Source organism: Montipora capricornis, chromosome 14 (assembly GCF_036669925.1).
Source record: "Montipora capricornis isolate CH-2021 chromosome 14, ASM3666992v2, whole genome shotgun sequence".
NCBI classification, from domain to species: Eukaryota; Metazoa; Cnidaria; class Anthozoa; order Scleractinia; family Acroporidae; genus Montipora; species Montipora capricornis.
Window position 1 is genome coordinate 4393353 of NC_090896.1, and position 19365 is coordinate 4412717.

At 38.2% G+C, this 19365-nt stretch overlaps 1 protein-coding gene and 1 pseudogene across 2 annotated transcripts in view; both read right to left on the bottom strand.

The window, feature by feature from the left end:
- LOC138033261 (uncharacterized) overlaps window positions 1-633 on the bottom strand; it is a 796-nt pseudogene extending 163 nt beyond the window's left edge.
- LOC138033032 (uncharacterized) overlaps window positions 1-18884 on the bottom strand; it is a 52661-nt gene extending 33777 nt beyond the window's left edge. The window contains exons 1-8 of one of the 2 annotated variants that reach the window (XM_068880765.1): window positions 18105-18884; window positions 16503-16571; window positions 10787-10882; window positions 8962-9057; window positions 7141-7236; window positions 5308-5403; window positions 3751-3846; window positions 1918-2013 (exon numbers count right to left, since the gene is read on the bottom strand). In XM_068880765.1, the coding sequence (XP_068736866.1) occupies window positions 1918-2013; window positions 3751-3846; window positions 5308-5403; window positions 7141-7236; window positions 8962-9057; window positions 10787-10882; window positions 16503-16571; window positions 18105-18780 (1321 nt within the window). In that variant the 5' untranslated portion in view covers window positions 18781-18884. The remainder of the gene's footprint in view (window positions 1-1917; window positions 2014-3750; window positions 3847-5307; window positions 5404-7140; window positions 7237-8961; window positions 9058-10786; window positions 10883-16502; window positions 16572-18104) is intronic. The other variant, XM_068880766.1, reaches the window with a different exon arrangement.
- Between the last annotated feature and the right edge of the window lie 481 nt (window positions 18885-19365).

Consider the following 19365-nt stretch of genomic DNA (forward strand, 5'->3'; position numbering starts at 1 on the left):
TGTTACGCTTTCCATGCAACGCGGTTGCCATCACCGTATTGTGGTCCGACAGGCCGAATGGTGGAAAGGCCTGAGCGCAGAGTAATGCTCATGCATATTCGTTAGTATCAAATCGAGGGTGGCGTCTTTACGAGTTGGTACTTTCACGATTTGTTTAAGGCGAAAATGCCCCAAAAGACCACTCATATCCAAACAGTTAAAGTCCCCAGTTACAAGGATGCCACAATTTGGACACTCAGACTCAACCAGAGACAGAGACTGGAACAGGTGCTCCCGAAAAGATCGATCATCCGCCTTGGGAGGGTGGTATATCGCAGCGGCAATAATACAGAAGAATTCACGAGGGAGGCAATTGGGTCGAATAAGCAGCCACAGACCCTCGTGTTCATCGCAACAATTCAGATCTTTTAGATGTTTATATCTGTACTCTCCTACTCTGATATAAGCACATACACCGCCATGCATCCGTTCCTGTCAATCGTGACCCACCACTGTGAAGCCAGGGATGTCAACAAATCCCTCAGCAATATGCTCTTTCAACCAGGACTCCATGATAAACACTAGATCGACCTCCTTGCGATAAACAAATTCACTCACTTCATCAATTTATTTTCGGGGCAAGAGACATAACATTTGCTACCATCAGGTTGGGAACTTTGGCACATTCTTCTCTGGGAGCAGGTCCGGTTCTGGCACAATTAGTTTCCGTATTGTTGGTTTTGCCAGCAGATGAGGTGTTAAGTTGAATATTTAATAAGATTAGTTCTGGCTTGGAATATGCAAATGACTTCCTTCGTTACTTTTGGAGTTGGAGATGGAAGAAAACACCGAGTTTCTCAGGCCTCAGTCTTATTACTAAGGACTGAGTGGAGTCCAATCCGGTTTGTAACCAGACCAGTGATTAACAAAATTGGACAACCGCAAAGTGGGAATCCGATTTGTTAATCAAGAGTATGATTACAGACAGAATTGTACGACACGCAGTCTGGTTACCAATTATTAATCATAAATATAGAAAGCACCAACAACTGGAACACCCAGCATGAAGTATGAGTTTTGGGTTAATTCCACAAGATCCAGTTGCAAAAGAAATGATGTAACACAGTGATCCGGGTCTATAAAGAAATATTTTCGTCAATTATGGTAGTTGTGATTCAACTTTTATATAGGTGCTAGAGAAGATTTGGTACAATTATTTTATTAACATTAATGATAATTATTGCTATTATCATTTATCACCACACGGACTGCAGGTAGTTACTTATCCCTTAAACAGATCGCTTATTTGCAGTAAGGATCTCCTGGATTTTGTCATCTCGAAATTCTTGAAAAGCAGTTTCTGATTCAGTGGACGATTCCAGTTCTGGGCATGCATGGAAAGGCAGCACTGATATTAAACATTGAAGGCAGGTCCACTCAAGATTTCGCATTAAATCTCGATATTCCCAAACATTCTACACGAGTAAGGGTGTGTTGGGAAACCATGCCTTGAAATCTACAATACTTTTACGTTTTCCAATGAGGAAGATAAAATGAAGCTAACGCCGGGGATGGAAAGATTTGAAGCATACTGCAAGCCAAGAAAGAATATTACGCTAGTAAGACACAACTTCTTAACTCATAAATAACATGACGGCGTATGGTTTGATCAATTTGTGACAGATATCAAGCAACGAAGTGCTCAATGTGAATTTGGCAAACTCAAGCATTCTTTGGTCAAGGGCATGATCATAATTGGAGTAGAACACAGTGATCCGGGTCTATAAAGAGATATTTTCGTCAATTACGGTAGTTGTGACTCAACTTTTATAGGCGCTAGAGGAGATTTGGTACAATTATTTTATTAACATTAATAATAATTATTGCTATTATCATTTATCACCACCACACGGACTGCAGGTAGTTATTATGTCTTACCTTCAACAGATAGCTTGATGTTCATTCCATCTACAGATACTGAAGGGTGATCCAAAGAAGTTGTTGGTTGTCCTTTTCCTGAATCTGACAAAGTGTCTAGATAATAAAAGAAAAAAGACGATCATTAGAGGATACAAAGAAAATGCTATTCAGAACACTACATAGCAATGAACTGAAATCCATCCCCAACCCTTAAATGATTAGAGGAACTGCATGACCAGAAATTTGTATCCTATTAAAAAATGGTAGACATATGGAATCATTTTTTACTTTTCATAAATTTTCAATTGTACATGTATAGTTATTGTTATTTTTTACTATTATCATAATTATATAACGATGAAATGTTATATGAAATAGATCACATATGAACTGCGGATATGAAATCAAGTGAAGCTATGATCTTTGCAGTTATGAACGCAATTTTTGCAATTGCGTAGAGAAGCCTGAAAAATTCAGGACTTCAACGGGGTTTGAACACATGACCTCACAATACCGGACGGTGCGACGCTCTAACCAACTTAGCTATGAAGCCACTGATGTTGGTAGCTGGTCATTTGTGAGTTCTAATAATCCTGTGAGGAATGAATCAACGATGAAATGCAGATATAAAATCAAGTGAAGCTATGTTCCATGCAGTTATGAACACAATTTTTGCAATTGTATAGAGAAGCCTGAAAAATTCAGGACTTCAACGTGGTTTGAACCAGTGACTTTGCAATATATGATCCATTTCATATAACATTTCATTGTTGATTCATTCCTCACAGGATTATTAGAACTCACAAATGACCAGTTCCCAATGTCAGAGGCTTGATACACTGTACGTGTAGCTCAGTTGGTTAGAGCGTCATTGTTAAGAGAAACTCATTAAAAGTGGGCAACATTGCTTGAGTATTTAGGTGCATAAATTTGAGATGGTTGTTACTTGCATTCAAGATCTCCTGGATTTTGTCATCTCTAAATTCTTGAAAAGCGGTTTCTGATTCAGTGGACAATTCCAATTCTGGCCATGCATGGAAAGGCAGCACTGATATTAAACATTGAAGGCAGGTTCCCTGAAGATTTCGCATTAAATCTCGATATTCCCAAACATTCTACACGAGTAAGCGTGTGTTGGGAAACCATGCCTTGAAATCTACAATACTTTTACGTTTTCCAATGAGGAAGATAAAATGAAGCTAACGCCGGGGATGGAAAGATTTGAAGCATACTGCAAGCCAAGAAAGAATATTACGCTAGTAAGACACAACTTCTTAACTCATAAATAACATGACGGAGTATGGTTTGATCAATTTGTGACAGATATCAAGCAACGAAGTGCTCAATGTGAATTTGGCAAACTCAAGCATTCTTTGATCAAGGGCATGATCATAATTGGAGTAGAACACAGTGATCCGGGTCTATAAAGAGATATTTTTGTCAATTACGGTAGGGTAATGACAATCTGCGAGCCAGCGAGCCATGCGAGTCATGCGAATTTCGCATTTAAGTCTAAGCACCCATTTCAAATAGCACTGATAAACAGTTATTAAGTCTAAGCACCCATTTTAAAACGGTTAGCTTTCAATAATTGTGTGACTCGCAGTCATGGCTCGCAGCCATGACTCGCATGGCTCGCTTCTTGGTTCGCATGGCTCGCAGCCATGGCTCGCACGGCTCGCATGGCTCGCACGTTTGGCTCGCACATTGGCAAAACTGATTACGGTAGTTGTGACTCAACTTTTATAGGCGCTAGAGGAGATTTGGTACAATTATTTTATTAACATTAATAATAATTATTGCTATTATCATTTATCACCACACGGACTGCAGGTAGTTTTTATGCCTTACCTTCAACAGATCGCTTGATGTTCATTCCATCTACAGATACTGAAGGGTGATCCAAAGAAGTTGTTGGTTGTCCTTTTCCTGAATCTGACAAAGTGTCTAGATAATAAAAGAAAAAAGACGATCATTAGAGGATACAAAGAAAATGCTATTCAGAACACTACATAGCAATGAACTGAAATCCATCCCCAACCCTTAAATGATTAGAGGAACTGCATGACCAGAAATTTGTATCCTATTAAAAAATGGTAGACATATGGAATCATTTTTTACTTTTCATAAATTTTCAATTGTACATGTATAGTTATTGTTATTTTTTACTATTATCATAATTATATAACGATGAAATGTTATATGAAATGGATCACATATGAACTGCGGATATGAAATCAAGTGAAGCTATGATCTTTGCAGTTATGAACGCAATTTTTGCAATTGCGTAGAGAAGCCTGAAAAATTCAGGACTTCAACGGGGTTTGAACACATGACCTCGCAATACCGGACGGTGCGACGCTCTAACCAACTTAGCTATGAAGCCACTGATGTTGGTAGCTGGTCATTTGTGAGTTCTAATAATCCTGTGAGGAATGAATCAACGATGAAATGCAGATATAAAATCAAGTGAAGCTATGTTCCATGCAGTTATGAACACAATTTTTGCAATTGTGTAGAGAAGCCTGAAAAATTCAGGACTTCAACGTGGTTTAAACCAGTGACTTTGCAATATATGATCCATTTCATATAACATTTCATTGTTGATTCATTCCTCACAGGATTATTAGAACTCACAAATGACCAGTTCCCAATGTCAGAGGCTTGATACACTGTACGTGTAGCTCAGTTGGTTAGAGCGTCATTGTTAAGAGAAACTCATTAAAAGTGGGCAACATTGCTTGAGTATTTAGGTGCATAAATTTGAGATGGTTGTTACTTGCATTCAAGTTCTCCTGGATTTTGTCATCTCTAAATTCTTGAAAAGCAGTCTCTGATTCAGTGGACAATTCCAATTCTGGCCATGCATGGAAAGGCAGCACTGATATTAAACATTGAAGGCAGGTCCACTCAAGATTTCGCATTAAATCTCGATATTCCCAAACATTCTACACGAGTAAGCGTGTGTTGGGAAACCATGCCTTGAAATCTACAATACTTTTACGTTTTCCAATGAGGAAGATAAAATGAAGCTAACGCCGGGGATGGAAAGATTTGAAGCATACTGCAAGCCAAGAAAGAATATTACGCTAGTAAGACACAACTTCTTAACTCATAAATAACATGACGGAGTATGGTTTGATCAATTTGTGACAGATATCAAGCAACGAAGTGCTCAATGTGAATTTGGCAAACTCAAGCATTCTTTGATCAAGGGCATGATCATAATTGGAGTAGAACACAGTGATCCGGGTCTATAAAGAGATATTTTTGTCAATTACGGTAGTTGTGACTACACTTTTATAGGCGCTAGAGGAGATTTGGTACAATTATTTTATTAACATTAATAATAATTATTGCTATTATCATTTATCACCACACGGACTGCAGGTAGTTTTTATGCCTTACCTTCAACAGATCGCTTGATGTTCATTCCATCTACAGATACTGAAGGGTGATCCAAAGAAGTTGTTGGTTGTCCTTTTCCTGAATCTGACAAAGTGTCTAGATAATAAAAGAAAAAAGACGATCATTAGAGGATACAAAGAAAATGCTATTCAGAACACTACATAGCAATGAACTGAAATCCATCCCCAACCCTTAAATGATTAGAGGAACTGCATGACCAGAAATTTGTATCCTATTAAAAAATGGTAGACATACGGAATCATTTTTTACTTTTCATAAATTTTCAATTGTACATGTATAGTTATTGTTATTTTTTACTATTATCATAATTATATAACGATGAAATGTTATATGAAATGGATCACATATGAACTGCGGATATGAAATCAAGTGAAGCTATGATCTTTGCAGTTATGAACGCAATTTTTGCAATTGCGTAGAGAAGCCTGAAAAATTCAGGACTTCAACGGGGTTTGAACACATGACCTCGCAATACCGGACGGTGCGACGCTCTAACCAACTTAGCTATGAAGCCACTGATGTTGGTAGCTGGTCATTTGTGAGTTCTAATAATCCTGTGAGGAATGAATCAACGATGAAATGCAGATATAAAATCAAGTGAAGCTATGTTCCATGCAGTTATGAACACAATTTTTGCAATTGTGTAGAGAAGCCTGAAAAATTCAGGACTTCAACGTGGTTTAAACCAGTGACTTTGCAATATATGATCCATTTCATATAACATTTCATTGTTGATTCATTCCTCACAGGATTATTAGAACTCACAAATGACCAGTTCCCAATGTCAGAGGCTTGATACACTGTACGTGTAGCTCAGTTGGTTAGAGCGTCATTGTTAAGAGAAACTCATTAAAAGTGGGCAACATTGCTTGAGTATTTAGGTGCATAAATTTGAGATGGTTGTTACTTGCATTCAAGTTCTCCTGGATTTTGTCATCTCTAAATTCTTGAAAAGCAGTCTCTGATTCAGTGGACAATTCCAATTCTGGCCATGCATGGAAAGGCAGCACTGATATTAAACATTGAAGGCAGGTCCACTCAAGATTTCGCATTAAATCTCGATATTCCCAAACATTCTACACGAGTAAGCGTGTGTTGGGAAACCATGCCTTGAAATCTACAATACTTTTACGTTTTCCAATGAGGAAGATAAAATGAAGCTAACGCCGGGGATGGAAAGATTTGAAGCATACTGCAAGCCAAGAAAGAATATTACGCTAGTAAGACACAACTTCTTAACTCATAAATAACATGACGGAGTATGGTTTGATCAATTTGTGACAGATATCAAGCAACGAAGTGCTCAATGTGAATTTGGCAAACTCAAGCATTCTTTGATCAAGGGCATGATCATAATTGGAGTAGAACACAGTGATCCGGGTCTATAAAGAGATATTTTTGTCAATTACGGTAGGGTAATGACAATCTGCGAGCCAGCGAGCCATGGGAGTCATGCGAATTTCGCATTTAAGTCTAAGCACCCATTTCAAATAGCACTGATAAACAGTTATTAAGTCTAAGCACCCATTTTAAAACGGTTAGCTTTCAATAATTGTGTGACTCGCAGTCATGGCTCGCAGCCATGACTCGCATGGCTCGCTTCTTGGTTCGCATGGCTCGCAGCCATGGCTCGCACGGCTCGCATGGCTCGCACGTTTGGCTCGCACATTGGCAAAACTGATTACGGTAGTTGTGACTCAACTTTTATAGGCGCTAGAGGAGATTTGGTACAATTATTTTATTAACATTAATAATAATTATTGCTATTATCATTTATCACCACACGGACTGCAGGTAGTTTTTATGCCTTACCTTCAACAGATCGCTTGATGTTCATTCCATCTACAAATACTGAAGGGTGATCCAAAGAAGTTGTTGGTTGTCCTTTTCCTGAATCTGACAAAGTGTCTAGATAATAAAAGAAAAAAGATGATCATTAGAGGATACAAAGAAAATGCTATTCAGAACACTACATAGCAATGAACTGAAATCCATCTCCAACCCTTAAATGATTAGAGGAACTGCATGACCAGAAATTTGTATCCTATTAAAAAATGGTAGACATATGGAATCATTTTTTACTTTTCATAAATTTTCAATTGCACATGTATAGTTGTTATTTTTTACTATTATCATAATTATATAACGATGAAATGTTATATGAAATGGATCACATATGAACTGCGGATATGAAATCAAGTGAAGCTATGATCTTTGCAGTTATGAATGCAATTTTTGCAATTGCGTAGAGAAGCCTGAAAAATTCAGGACTTCAACGGGGTTTGAACACATGACCTCGCAATACCGGACGGTGCGACGCTCTAACCAACTTAGCTATGAAGCCACTGATGTTGGTAGCTGGTCATTTGTGAGTTCTAATAATCCTGTGAGGAATGAATCAACGATGAAATGCAGATATAAAATCAAGTGAAGCTATGTTCCATGCAGTTATGAACACAATTTTTGCAATTGTGTAGAGAAGCCTGAAAAATTCAGGACTTCAACGTGGTTTGAACCAGTGACTTTGCAATATATGATCCATTTCATATAACATTTCATTGTTGATTCATTCCTCACAGGATTATTAGAACTCACAAATGACCAGTTCCCAATGTCAGAGGCTTGATACACTGTACGTGTAGCTCAGTTGGTTAGAGCGTCATTGTTAAGAGAAACTCATTAAAAGTGGGCAACATTGCTTGAGTATTTAGGTGCATAAATTTGAGATGGTTGTTACTTGCATTCAAGTTCTCCTGGATTTTGTCATCTCTAAATTCTTGAAAAGCAGTTTCTGATTCAGTGGACAATTCCAATTCTGGCCATGCATGGAAAGGCAGCACTGATATTAAACATTGAAGGCAGGTCCACTCAAGATTTCGCATTAAATCTCGATATTCCCAAACATTCTACACGAGTAAGCGTGTGTTGGGAAACCATGCCTTGAAATCTACAATACTTTTACGTTTTCCAATGAGGAAGATAAAATGAAGCTAACGCCGGGGATGGAAAGATTTGAAGCATACTGCAAGCCAAGAAAGAATATTACGCTAGCAAGACACAACTTCTTAACTCATAAATAACATGACGGAGTATGGTTTGATCAATTTGTGACAGATATCAAGCAACGAAGTGCTCAATGTGAATTTGGCAAACTCAAGCATTCTTTGATCAAGGGCATGATCATAATTGGAGTAGAACACAGTGATCCGGGTCTATAAAGAGATATTTTTGTCAATTACGGTAGGGTAATGACAATCTGCGAGCCAGCGAGCCATGCGAGTCATGCGAATTTCGCATTTAAGTCTAAGCACCCATTTCAAATAGCACTGATAAACAGTTATCAAGTCTAAGCACCCATTTTAAAACGGTTAGCTTTCAATAATTGTGTGACTCGCAGTCATGGCTCGCATGGCTCGCAGCCATGACTCGCATGGCTCGCTTCTTGGTTCGCATGGCTCGCAGCCATGGCTCACACGTTTGGCTCGCACATTGGCAAAACTGATTACGGTAGTTGTGACTCAACTTTTATAGGCGCTAGAGGAGATTTGGTACAATTATTTTATTAACATTAATAATAATTATTGCTATTATCATTTATCACCACACGGACTGCAGGTAGTTTTTATGCCTTACCTTCAACAGATCGCTTGATGTTCATTCCATCTACAGATACTGAAGGGTGATCCAAAGAAGTTGTTGGTTGTCCTTTTCCTGAATCTGACAAAGTGTCTAGATAATAAAAGAAAAAAGACGATCATTAGAGGATACAAAGAAAATGCTATTCAGAACACTACATAGCAATGAACTGAAATCCATCTCCAACCCTTAAATGATTAGAGGAACTGCATGACCAGAAATTTGTATCCTATTAAAAAATGGTAGACATATGGAATCATTTTTTACTTTTCATAAATTTTCAATTGCACATGTATAGTTGTTATTTTTTACTATTATCATAATTATAATTATAACGATGAAATGTTATATGAAATGGATCACATATGAACTGCGGATATGAAATCAAGTGAAGCTATGATCTTTGCAGTTATGAATGCAATTTTTGCAATTGCGTAGAGAAGCCTGAAAAATTCAGGACTTCAACGGGGTTTGAACACATGACCTCGCAATACCGGACGGTGCGACGCTCTAACCAACTTAGCTATGAAGCCACTGATGTTGGTAGCTGGTCATTTGTGAGTTCTAATAATCCTGTGAGGAATGAATCAACGATGAAATGCAGATATAAAATCAAGTGAAGCTATGTTCCATGCAGTTATGAACACAATTTTTGCAATTGTGTAGAGAAGCCTGAAAAATTCAGGACTTCAACGTGGTTTGAACCAGTGACTTTGCAATATATGATCCATTTCATATAACATTTCATTGTTGATTCATTCCTCACAGGATTATTAGAACTCACAAATGACCAGTTCCCAATGTCAGAGGCTTGATACACTGTACGTGTAGCTCAGTTGGTTAGAGCGTCATTGTTAAGAGAAACTCATTAAAAGTGGGCAACATTGCTTGAGTATTTAGGTGCATAAATTTGAGATGGTTGTTACTTGCATTCAAGTTCTCCTGGATTTTGTCATCTCTAAATTCTTGAAAAGCAGTTTCTGATTCAGTGGACAATTCCAATTCTGGCCATGCATGGAAAGGCAGCACTGATATTAAACATTGAAGGCAGGTCCACTCAAGATTTCGCATTAAATCTTGATATTCCCAAACATTCTACACGAGTAAGCGTGTGTTGGGAAACCATGCCTTGAAATCTACAATACTTTTACGTTTTCCAATGAGGAAGATAAAATGAAGCTAACGCCGGGGATGGAAAGATTTGAAGCATACTGCAAGCCAAGAAAGAATATTACGCTAGTAAGACACAACTTCTTAACTCATAAATAACATGACGGAGTATGGTTTGATCAATTTGTGACAGATATCAAGCAACGAAGTGCTCAATGTGAATTTGGCAAACTCAAGCATTCTTTGATCAAGGGCATGATCATAATTGGAGTAGAACACAGTGATCCGGGTCTATAAAGAGATATTTTTGTCAATTACGGTAGGGTAATGACAATCTGCGAGCCAGCGAGCCATGCGAGTCATGCGAATTTCGCATTTAAGTCTAAGCACCCATTTCAAATAGCACTGATAAACAGTTATCAAGTCTAAGCACCCATTTTAAAACGGTTAGCTTTCAATAATTGTGTGACTCGCAGTCATGGCTCGCATGGCTCGCAGCCATGACTCGCATGGCTCGCTTCTTGGTTCGCATGGCTCGCAGCCATGGCTCGCACATTTGGCTCGCACATTGGCAAAACTGATTACGGTAGTTGTGACTCAACTTTTATAGGCGCTAGAGGAGATTTGGTACAATTATTTTATTAACATTAATAATAATTATTGCTATTATCATTTATCACCACACGGACTGCAGGTAGTTTTTATGCCTTACCTTCAACAGATCGCTTGATGTTCATTCCATCTACAGATACTGAAGGGTGATCCAAAGAAGTTGTTGGTTGTCCTTTTCCTGAATCTGACAAAGTGTCTAGATAATAAAAGAAAAAAGATGATCATTAGAGGATACAAAGAAAATGCTATTCAGAACACTACATAGCAATGAACTGAAATCCATCCCCAACCCTTAAATGATTAGAGGAACTGCATGACCAGAAATTTGTATCCTATTAAAAAATGGTAGACATATGGAATCATTTTTTACTTTTCATAAATTTTCAATTGTACATGTATAGTTATTGTTATTTTTTACTATTATCATAATTATATAACGATAAAATGTTATATGAAATGGATCACATATGAACTGCGGATATGAAATCAAGTGAAGCTATGATCTTTGCAGTTATGAATGCAATTTTTGCAATTGCGTAGAGAAGCCTGAAAAATTCAGGACTTCAACGGGGTTTGAACACATGACCTCGCAATACCGGACGGTGCGACGCTCTAACCAACTTAGCTATGAAGCCACTGATGTTGGTAGCTGGTCATTTGTGAGTTCTAATAATCCTGTGAGGAATGAATCAACGATGAAATGCAGATATAAAATCAAGTGAAGCTATGTTCCATGCAGTTATGAACACAATTTTTGCAATTGTGTAGAGAAGCCTGAAAAATTCAGGACTTCAACTTGGTTTGAACACATGACCTTGTTAAGAGAAACTCATTAAAGATGGGCAACATTGCTTGAGTATTTAGGTGCATAATTTTGAGATGGTTGTTACTTGCATTCAAGATCTCCTGGATTTTGTTATCTTGAAATTCTTGAAAAGCAGTTTCTGATTCAGTGGACTAGTCCAGTTCTGGGCATGCATGGAAAGGCAGCACTGATATTAAACATTGATGGCAGGTCCACTGAAGATTTGTGTTGGCATGAACTTGTTTCGCATTAAATCCCGATATTCCCAAGGAGTAAGCATGTGTTGGGAACCATGCCTTGAAATCTACAATACTTTTACGTTTTCCAATGAGGAAGATAAAATGATCAGAAGCTAAAGCCGGGGATTGAAAGATTTGAAGCATACTGCAAGGCAAGAAAGAATATTACGCTAGTAAGACACAACTTCTTAACTCATAAATAACATGATGGCGTATCGTTTGATCAATTTGTGACAGATCTCAAGCGACGAAGTGCTCAATGTGAATTTGGCAAACTCAAGCATTCTTTGATCAAGGGCATGATCATAATCGGAGTAGAAGACAACCAACTAAGGGAGAAACTTTTACGTACCGACGATTTCATGCTAGATACATGTATGGCAATTACAATTGGCCAAGCATCTGAGACAACAAAGAAACATGCACTGACGACCGGAAGCAAGAAATGAGACCACTGTTGATGCGCTAAACGCTCCTCGCAAAAAAGGAAATCAGCTTAATTCTACATGTAGTTCATCACCAACTACAAATCAATGCAAGTACTGCGGGAGTTTACATCAAAGAGGAAAATGCCCTGCTTACGGGAAAACATGCTCAAAATACCATAAACTAAACCATTTCGCTGCTGTATGCCTATCAACACCATGCAAGGTACATTACTCAGCTAAAGGCCAATCCAATGATGCTTGTGGCACAGCAGAAAATGTGGATCACATATTCATAGGAATTCTGTCATCTGATTAAAACTATGATGTCAACACACTCAACAACGCGAAGAACGACAATTGCAATTGAATAATCTCCCTAAGATCAAATGATAGTGTACATGTAACACAATTCAAGATGGATACCGGTGCACAAGCAAATGTTCTCACAGTATCAACACTGAAGAGATTATCTACTAAGCCCCCCATTGATAGGACCCACACAAGACTTACAGCGTACAATGGAATGGACATACATGTACATGTACCAGTTATGGGAAAGTGCACCCTTGAAATGACTCACAACAATACAATCCATTTGGTTCCCTTCATCATTGCTGACACTACGTCTCTGCCACTGTTGGGACTTCAGAAATGCGTTGATCTTTATCTAACAAAGCATGTTTGGGCAGTGGACGCCAATGAGCCAGACTTCATTCAAGATTACAAAGACATGTTTGGAGAGGTGGGATGCTTGAAAGGGGATTCTCACATTAACATTGATCCTAGCGCCATACCAGCGATTCACCCACCACATAAGATACCGATCTCACTAATGGAGAAACTCAAAGCTGAACTGGAACGCATGTGCAAGCTGGATGTCATCGAAAAAATTGATGAGCTGACAGATTGGGTTAGCTCGATGGTGATTGTTGAGAAAGGCAATGGCAACTGCACATTTGTCTAGATCCAAGGGACTTGAATTCAGCCATCAAACGCCATCACTATCCAAAGCCAAGCGTTGATGAGGTTCATTGCAAACTAAACTGAACGCAGGGTTGTCGGAACACAACAAGATTTATTCCAAAATGAACGTAGCTGTAACCACGAGGTAAAACTCTAAACATCACGTAACTTGATAAAATTACACAGCCTCCGCCAACTTGAATAAATACTGCTTCTGTCACATGTACACTTGACTAAACACGGCTAATGGCAACTCTGTCCACTTATATACTTTCACAATGAGATTCTAGAACTTTCTAAAACAGTTAACAATCTAATTATAGAAAGATTACAAAACACACCGATTTAGAAATGCTTACGCACGAGCCTAAAAATAAACAAACTACGAACTCTCGGGAAGCTTCTAGAAAGTAATGCTAGTCACGCAATGCTACTTTTCGTAACATAACCCCCTTTCAGAAGAAATTTTCTCAATTTATCCTAAACAAACATGGTCCATCTGAAGAACAAAAGAAACTCCGCACAAATTAAGATGAAATCTCTTGATACTCCATACAATCGCTAGGTATTCTTTCTCAATTGTGTAGTAGTTTCTTTCTGCACCTGTCAATTTCTTGCTTGCGTAGCAAACAGGAAACAACTTCTCATCATGTTTCTGCATTAATACTGCACCGATTCCACTGTTGGAGGCGTCCGTCCTTAAGAAATGTGACCATCCAGATGAAAAGGATGCTTAAACTAATTCTTCCCAAACGCATTTCAAAACACTGAGTGTTTCAAACAAATTTAAACGCATTTCAAACACTTTCAAACATGTTTCAAATGCGTTTCAAAAAACAGCGTTTCATTGCGTTTCACACACGTGTCACATTTCATTGCGTTTGAAACAGAATAATTAGCACGTGCATAATTACTGGGTTGCCAAACCCAGTCGGAATCTCGGTTTCATTTCGTGGGTTTTTACTGGGTTGCCCTATGGGAAACCCAGTCGGAAAATAGGTAGATTTCCGTTTTAGTATTTTTTTCCGTGTCGGTAAAAGTCTTGCCTGTTACTCCCCTGGTGAGTGGTGTCTTTGTGCATAGAGCCTTTTGCGCGTATTTTCTTAGGATCGAGAGGGTAGTGGAACTGCGTAGATTTCTCTGGTGGACACAGTAGAATCATTAACTTAGCCTGCAATGGCGTCGAAAGTCATGCAACGCGAATGGCGTTTTAGTGGATCCTTAAACAAAATATACCCTTATGGAGCTCAATAATAGAAAATCAGTTGGATAAACTAGGCATGAATCTCAAAAGCGACGAGTACTGGACTTCGACAACAATCTATCGCCCGTCGAGACGAAATCAAAGTGAGCAGTATTCACCTGAAGTACATGGTAATTTGACACAATTGAGTTTCTTGTCTTCACGCACGCAATGAAATAGGAAGAGGTTTTCGCCTCTAAGAGCAAATATGTTGTTTGTTTCAATAAAATTTTCGCTGGAAAGGGATTCTGTGGTATTTTCTGCCTTTGTGAATTATAATATCATGTTGTGTATTGAATTTTCGAGCTTAAGGTTGAAATGTGATATGGGAGAAGTTTTTTAGTATTGCTCTGTACGCAGGAAGGGTTCACAGACCTGTTGGAAGCGTGCTTGAGTTTCAACAAAATGAGCCCCAAAATCAGTGAAAACTTGTGACGCAGATGAATAATAAAGTAGCTGCTATTTCCAAAATGATGGAATTACCTGGTGATAAATAACGTCGTACGCGTCTTGGAGAGTAAATTTTGACTTTGCATAAATAAGAGTTGGGCGATTGTGATCTTTGTTTTGACTTCGCTCATTTCATTGTCAAACTTTATAACACTTGACAGAAAAAGAAACTTACAAAAACCCGGTATCTTGCCATCATTTGACACAGATGCTTCACTGTTTGGCGAGTAAACATGCCACGGTAACTTAATCACGGCGCCCGCTGAATTCCGGCCATGTCACTTTCGATTTTGCAATTTACTTGAACGTAGCAAAAATCTCCCAAAATGTTTGTCGCTGATCGTAACTTTTTATATTCTATATTCACGGTTCAAAATTAATGTTGTTTCCATGTCGTAAATATTTTATTCTCGATCGACCGTCCGGGAAACTTCCTTCTGCTCTTTCTTATCAATAGTTATTTGCTTTTTCATCAATATTTGTTTTGCATAAAGCAAGCTAACAGGATCTGTACCTTGCTGAGTTCGCATTTGTTAGCGTTAATACTTTAGTAGTATTTTCGGTCAGATGTTTTTGTTTTTTATGAGGGGTTTATTGTTTTGGTCTCCCATCCTAACACTAACCCCGCGAAACACGGCTTGACTTCAGGTTCACAGAAAATGTTGTCAGCAACACCACTATTTCTATTTCTCTTCTATTTTCTGTTCTTTCTATTTTTCAAATAACAAGAGCCACAGCATGGCCAGAGATGAGGGTGACAGTGTCAGTGAGGCTGCAACACAAACAGGAAGAGCCATTGTGGCTCCAGGATTATTATCAGAAGAGTCGCTATTTTACCCAACAAGGCCATTTAACCATGTTAGGACATTTACATATTAACCATTGATAACCGCAACCCTAACCTGTCTCCTTACTTGTTTGGGAGGAGGTTGTGTAGTGTGGGGTCTGAGCACAAGTTTGTGTTCTCATAATTTTAAATTTGTTTTTCTAGTTCTGCATGTTTTTCTTCTGTTACATATCTGTAGGTTTGGAAACATGAAATACTGTATTCATTAATTAAATTCTGGATGGCATTGCTATGTTGCAAGTGCTATACTCAACAAATTTTAAAAGACAGAGACAGACTTTTGCATCGGTTTGAAATGACTTTAAACTGCCAAACATTACAACAAGACAGTATAAATGAAAGACATAGAGTAGATACAGTGTAGAGCATTGTACAATGTGTCTTACAAATTAGGGATAAGGTTGACAAGATACAAAAGCATTCGAAATGTGACCACATGGGACTTTCTCTTAGAAGCCACCATTAACTGGAACACACACCATTGCAGAAGCGTGAGTGTTGGATTAGTAACAATAATTCAAAAAGATCAAGTTGCAATAACTTGTGTGCTTAGTGTACAAAGAAATCTCTGAGTCAGTTACTTATAATTATTCACAAGGCTGCTGCCTAAGAAAATTTTAAAGGGGCCCTCAGAGCTAAACGCTGAGAACTTAGGAGCCCAACATATGAAGTGAAAGGTGTTGCTGTGAAAAATTAAGGCGCCCAGAGCTATTCTTTGGGAGCCCCAGGCTACCGGGCTCCTGTTAGGCAACAGCCTTGATCCAATTAGTATAGGTGCTATTATCATCATTTCCATTACTTTTTATTACCTTCAGAACTGCAGTTAATTATCGTCCATTACCTTGTTCAACAGGTTTGTTAGTCTGAGTTCCAACACTTCCTCTTTTTTCTTTACAAGATAGCAAATTATCTGATCAGAAAAGAAAGATGACAATCATTGGAGGATGCATACATGTACCTACAGAAATGCTATTTGCAACACTGGTAATGAATGGAAATGTATCCCCTTTCCTTAAATTATTACTGTACATGTACAGTAACTTGCACTACATGGATAAAAATCTGATCTTAGTATCAGCTACAATCTTGGACAAAACTCTTGGGAAAAATTCTAGCTTAAGCATCATTTGGCACGCACTCACAAAATATCTTGGTCCTTCCCCCCTTCCCCCCATACCAATGTTGGTAATGTCATGCAAAATACTGTGCAAGCCTTTGGTCGCTTTTTAAAACAACATTGGAATGGGGGGAGGGGGGACAGTAGGAAGAATTTACTCTTTATCGCACAGACAAATTAGAGTGTCACATTTTCCCAACGAGTTTTGTCCAAGATTGTAAATATACCAAAATGAGAAAAATTTACAGCAGACTCATTGGCCCAAATAACCCTGTGTACCAAAATTTACGGCATTACATGTTGCTTAATTTGAGCTATTGTCGTTTCCAATCATGGGATCACATATGTAATGAAAGCCAATTTTTTGGGACTTAACAATGGCGAACAGTGCTTAATCAACAAGTAGAAAGTGACCAGCATGGTTTTTATTGACATTATAGAGCCAGAAAAAACGACATATATTGCCTTCTTAGCACCGTCGCAATAAGGAAATTTTTAACGTGAAAGATCATTGAAAAGTGCAACGTGTCATACTTGTTTGATTATTTAGTGCTTGGCATTATTTCCTCATTGTACAGAGCATTTCCATATACATGTATGACGTCACCACAGCCATGTTGGCGTTCCAAACTATTTCTCTGGGAATTTAACTCTATTTTTATGCAAATCGTTTCTTTTGTTTCATTAAATTAGCATCCATTCTAGTCAAGTGATTGAAAACGCTCTACTCTGACCTACACCGCTTAAGTCTCTGGCTTTGGCTTCTCATTGCTGCACTGTGCTTGTTTTTCAAGAACATTACCAGTAAACATTTAAAACATTACATGCAGGCAGCACAGCCTGCTCAGGGTTATAGTCGCTACAGTTTGAGATGGTGCTTGTGCGAATTTTGCTAAAGATCTGTGACATGAGTACTTTGTATAGAGAATCCAATACCAAATATCTCAGGACTGAATTTCCAAGAAAACCTCTTATTGGTCATTATTGCATTGAGATTGATCTGTTAGTGTCTTGCAAGTCTTAAACCATGTAATGAAAGGATTGACCAACAGTAAACAGGTTCCTTCAAGTAAATTCATTTATTTGTATTTATTTTCATGGTAATGTGCTATTTCACACAAACATACGAAGATGAGCATAAGCATTTCAACTTTGAAGAACATAATGACCAAGAATTTGAAATGCGGGGCACCTCATTGTCACCAGGGTTCAGATTTACTGCCATTGTTTTAAATAGAGTTGCATTCTCAACTGACAGGATTTAAATTCTCTGAGAAAATATTAGTCCAACTAAATGAATATGAGCACAAACCAAACAAAACTCACCAAGTACGTCTTTATTTAAGTAGTATGAACAAAGTCTCCCCTCGCTGTTCAATCCCACTACGCCAATGTGAACTGCGTTAACCGGGTATTGACTCTTCCTCTTCTGGGTGTTTTTCTTCTCATTGAAAATCGGAGCTCCAACAATTGAGGTCCTCTCTATAGGTATTTCTGTTTTTACTTCGATATTCATGTTGTTTCCATTGCACTCGAACTCAACTACTTTAAACTTCTGCCTTCCACAAAACGGACTCATTCCCGACGCTTTCATTTCTGAAGAGGGTACGTCGACATTGAAAATGAAGGGACCAATTGACCAACCTTCACGTTTGTGACATTTGCATTCCTGAACTATCTTAAGAAACGTGAATTTACCAATTGTCGTAAGGATTGAAACCTCAGCTTGATAGTCACCAAAATATTTTCTCGAAAACCGTTCGGCTATGAGTTGTTTTGGCTTCTCACTTGCGTTGACTTCCTTGATTACAGAAGATGAAGTCAACAAAAATGTTTCGTTTTGGAAAGAGACAGCACACGCAATGCCTCTCTTGAACAAAGTGCCTAGAACGTTTTCGCTGACCAAATAGATAGCCTTCTTCTTCTGATCCACACTGTTCATATTGCTCATCTCATGTCCTCTATGCGGAATTAAGATAATTAGCCGATTCAAAAATACCATGGGTGCTTATCTTTTAGCCAAATAATCCGGATGGAATAATCATTGCATAAAGATGGCGTTCACCATTTACTACACAGCATTCCATCCCGCATATTTTACTCGATCTTGTGAGAAAGGGCCTGGAAACGGAGGTATGTACTTTAAGTAGGGTTATTAAAGTGTATCATAAAGCGCATAAATTATATAAAAGAGGTATATCAGCATATATATGTAGCTATAGCAAAGTACATACATGTATATCCATCTATGCCCATATATCGCTCTGGCTAACCAGCTAGTTCCATGTATCTCCACGTATTCCCATGTGAGTCCATGTATACACATGTAAACCCATGTTTGTCCATTTCTATCCATGTACAGCCATGTATACCCATGTATACCCACATACAGGCATGTATATCCATGTATGCCCATGTATGTCCATGTATACCCATGTATATCCATGTATAACCATGTATGTCCATGTATACCCATGTATATCCATGTATAACCATGTATTTCCATGTATACCCATATATATTCATGTATACCCATGTATATCCATGTATACCCATGTATGCCCATGTATACCCATGTATATCCATG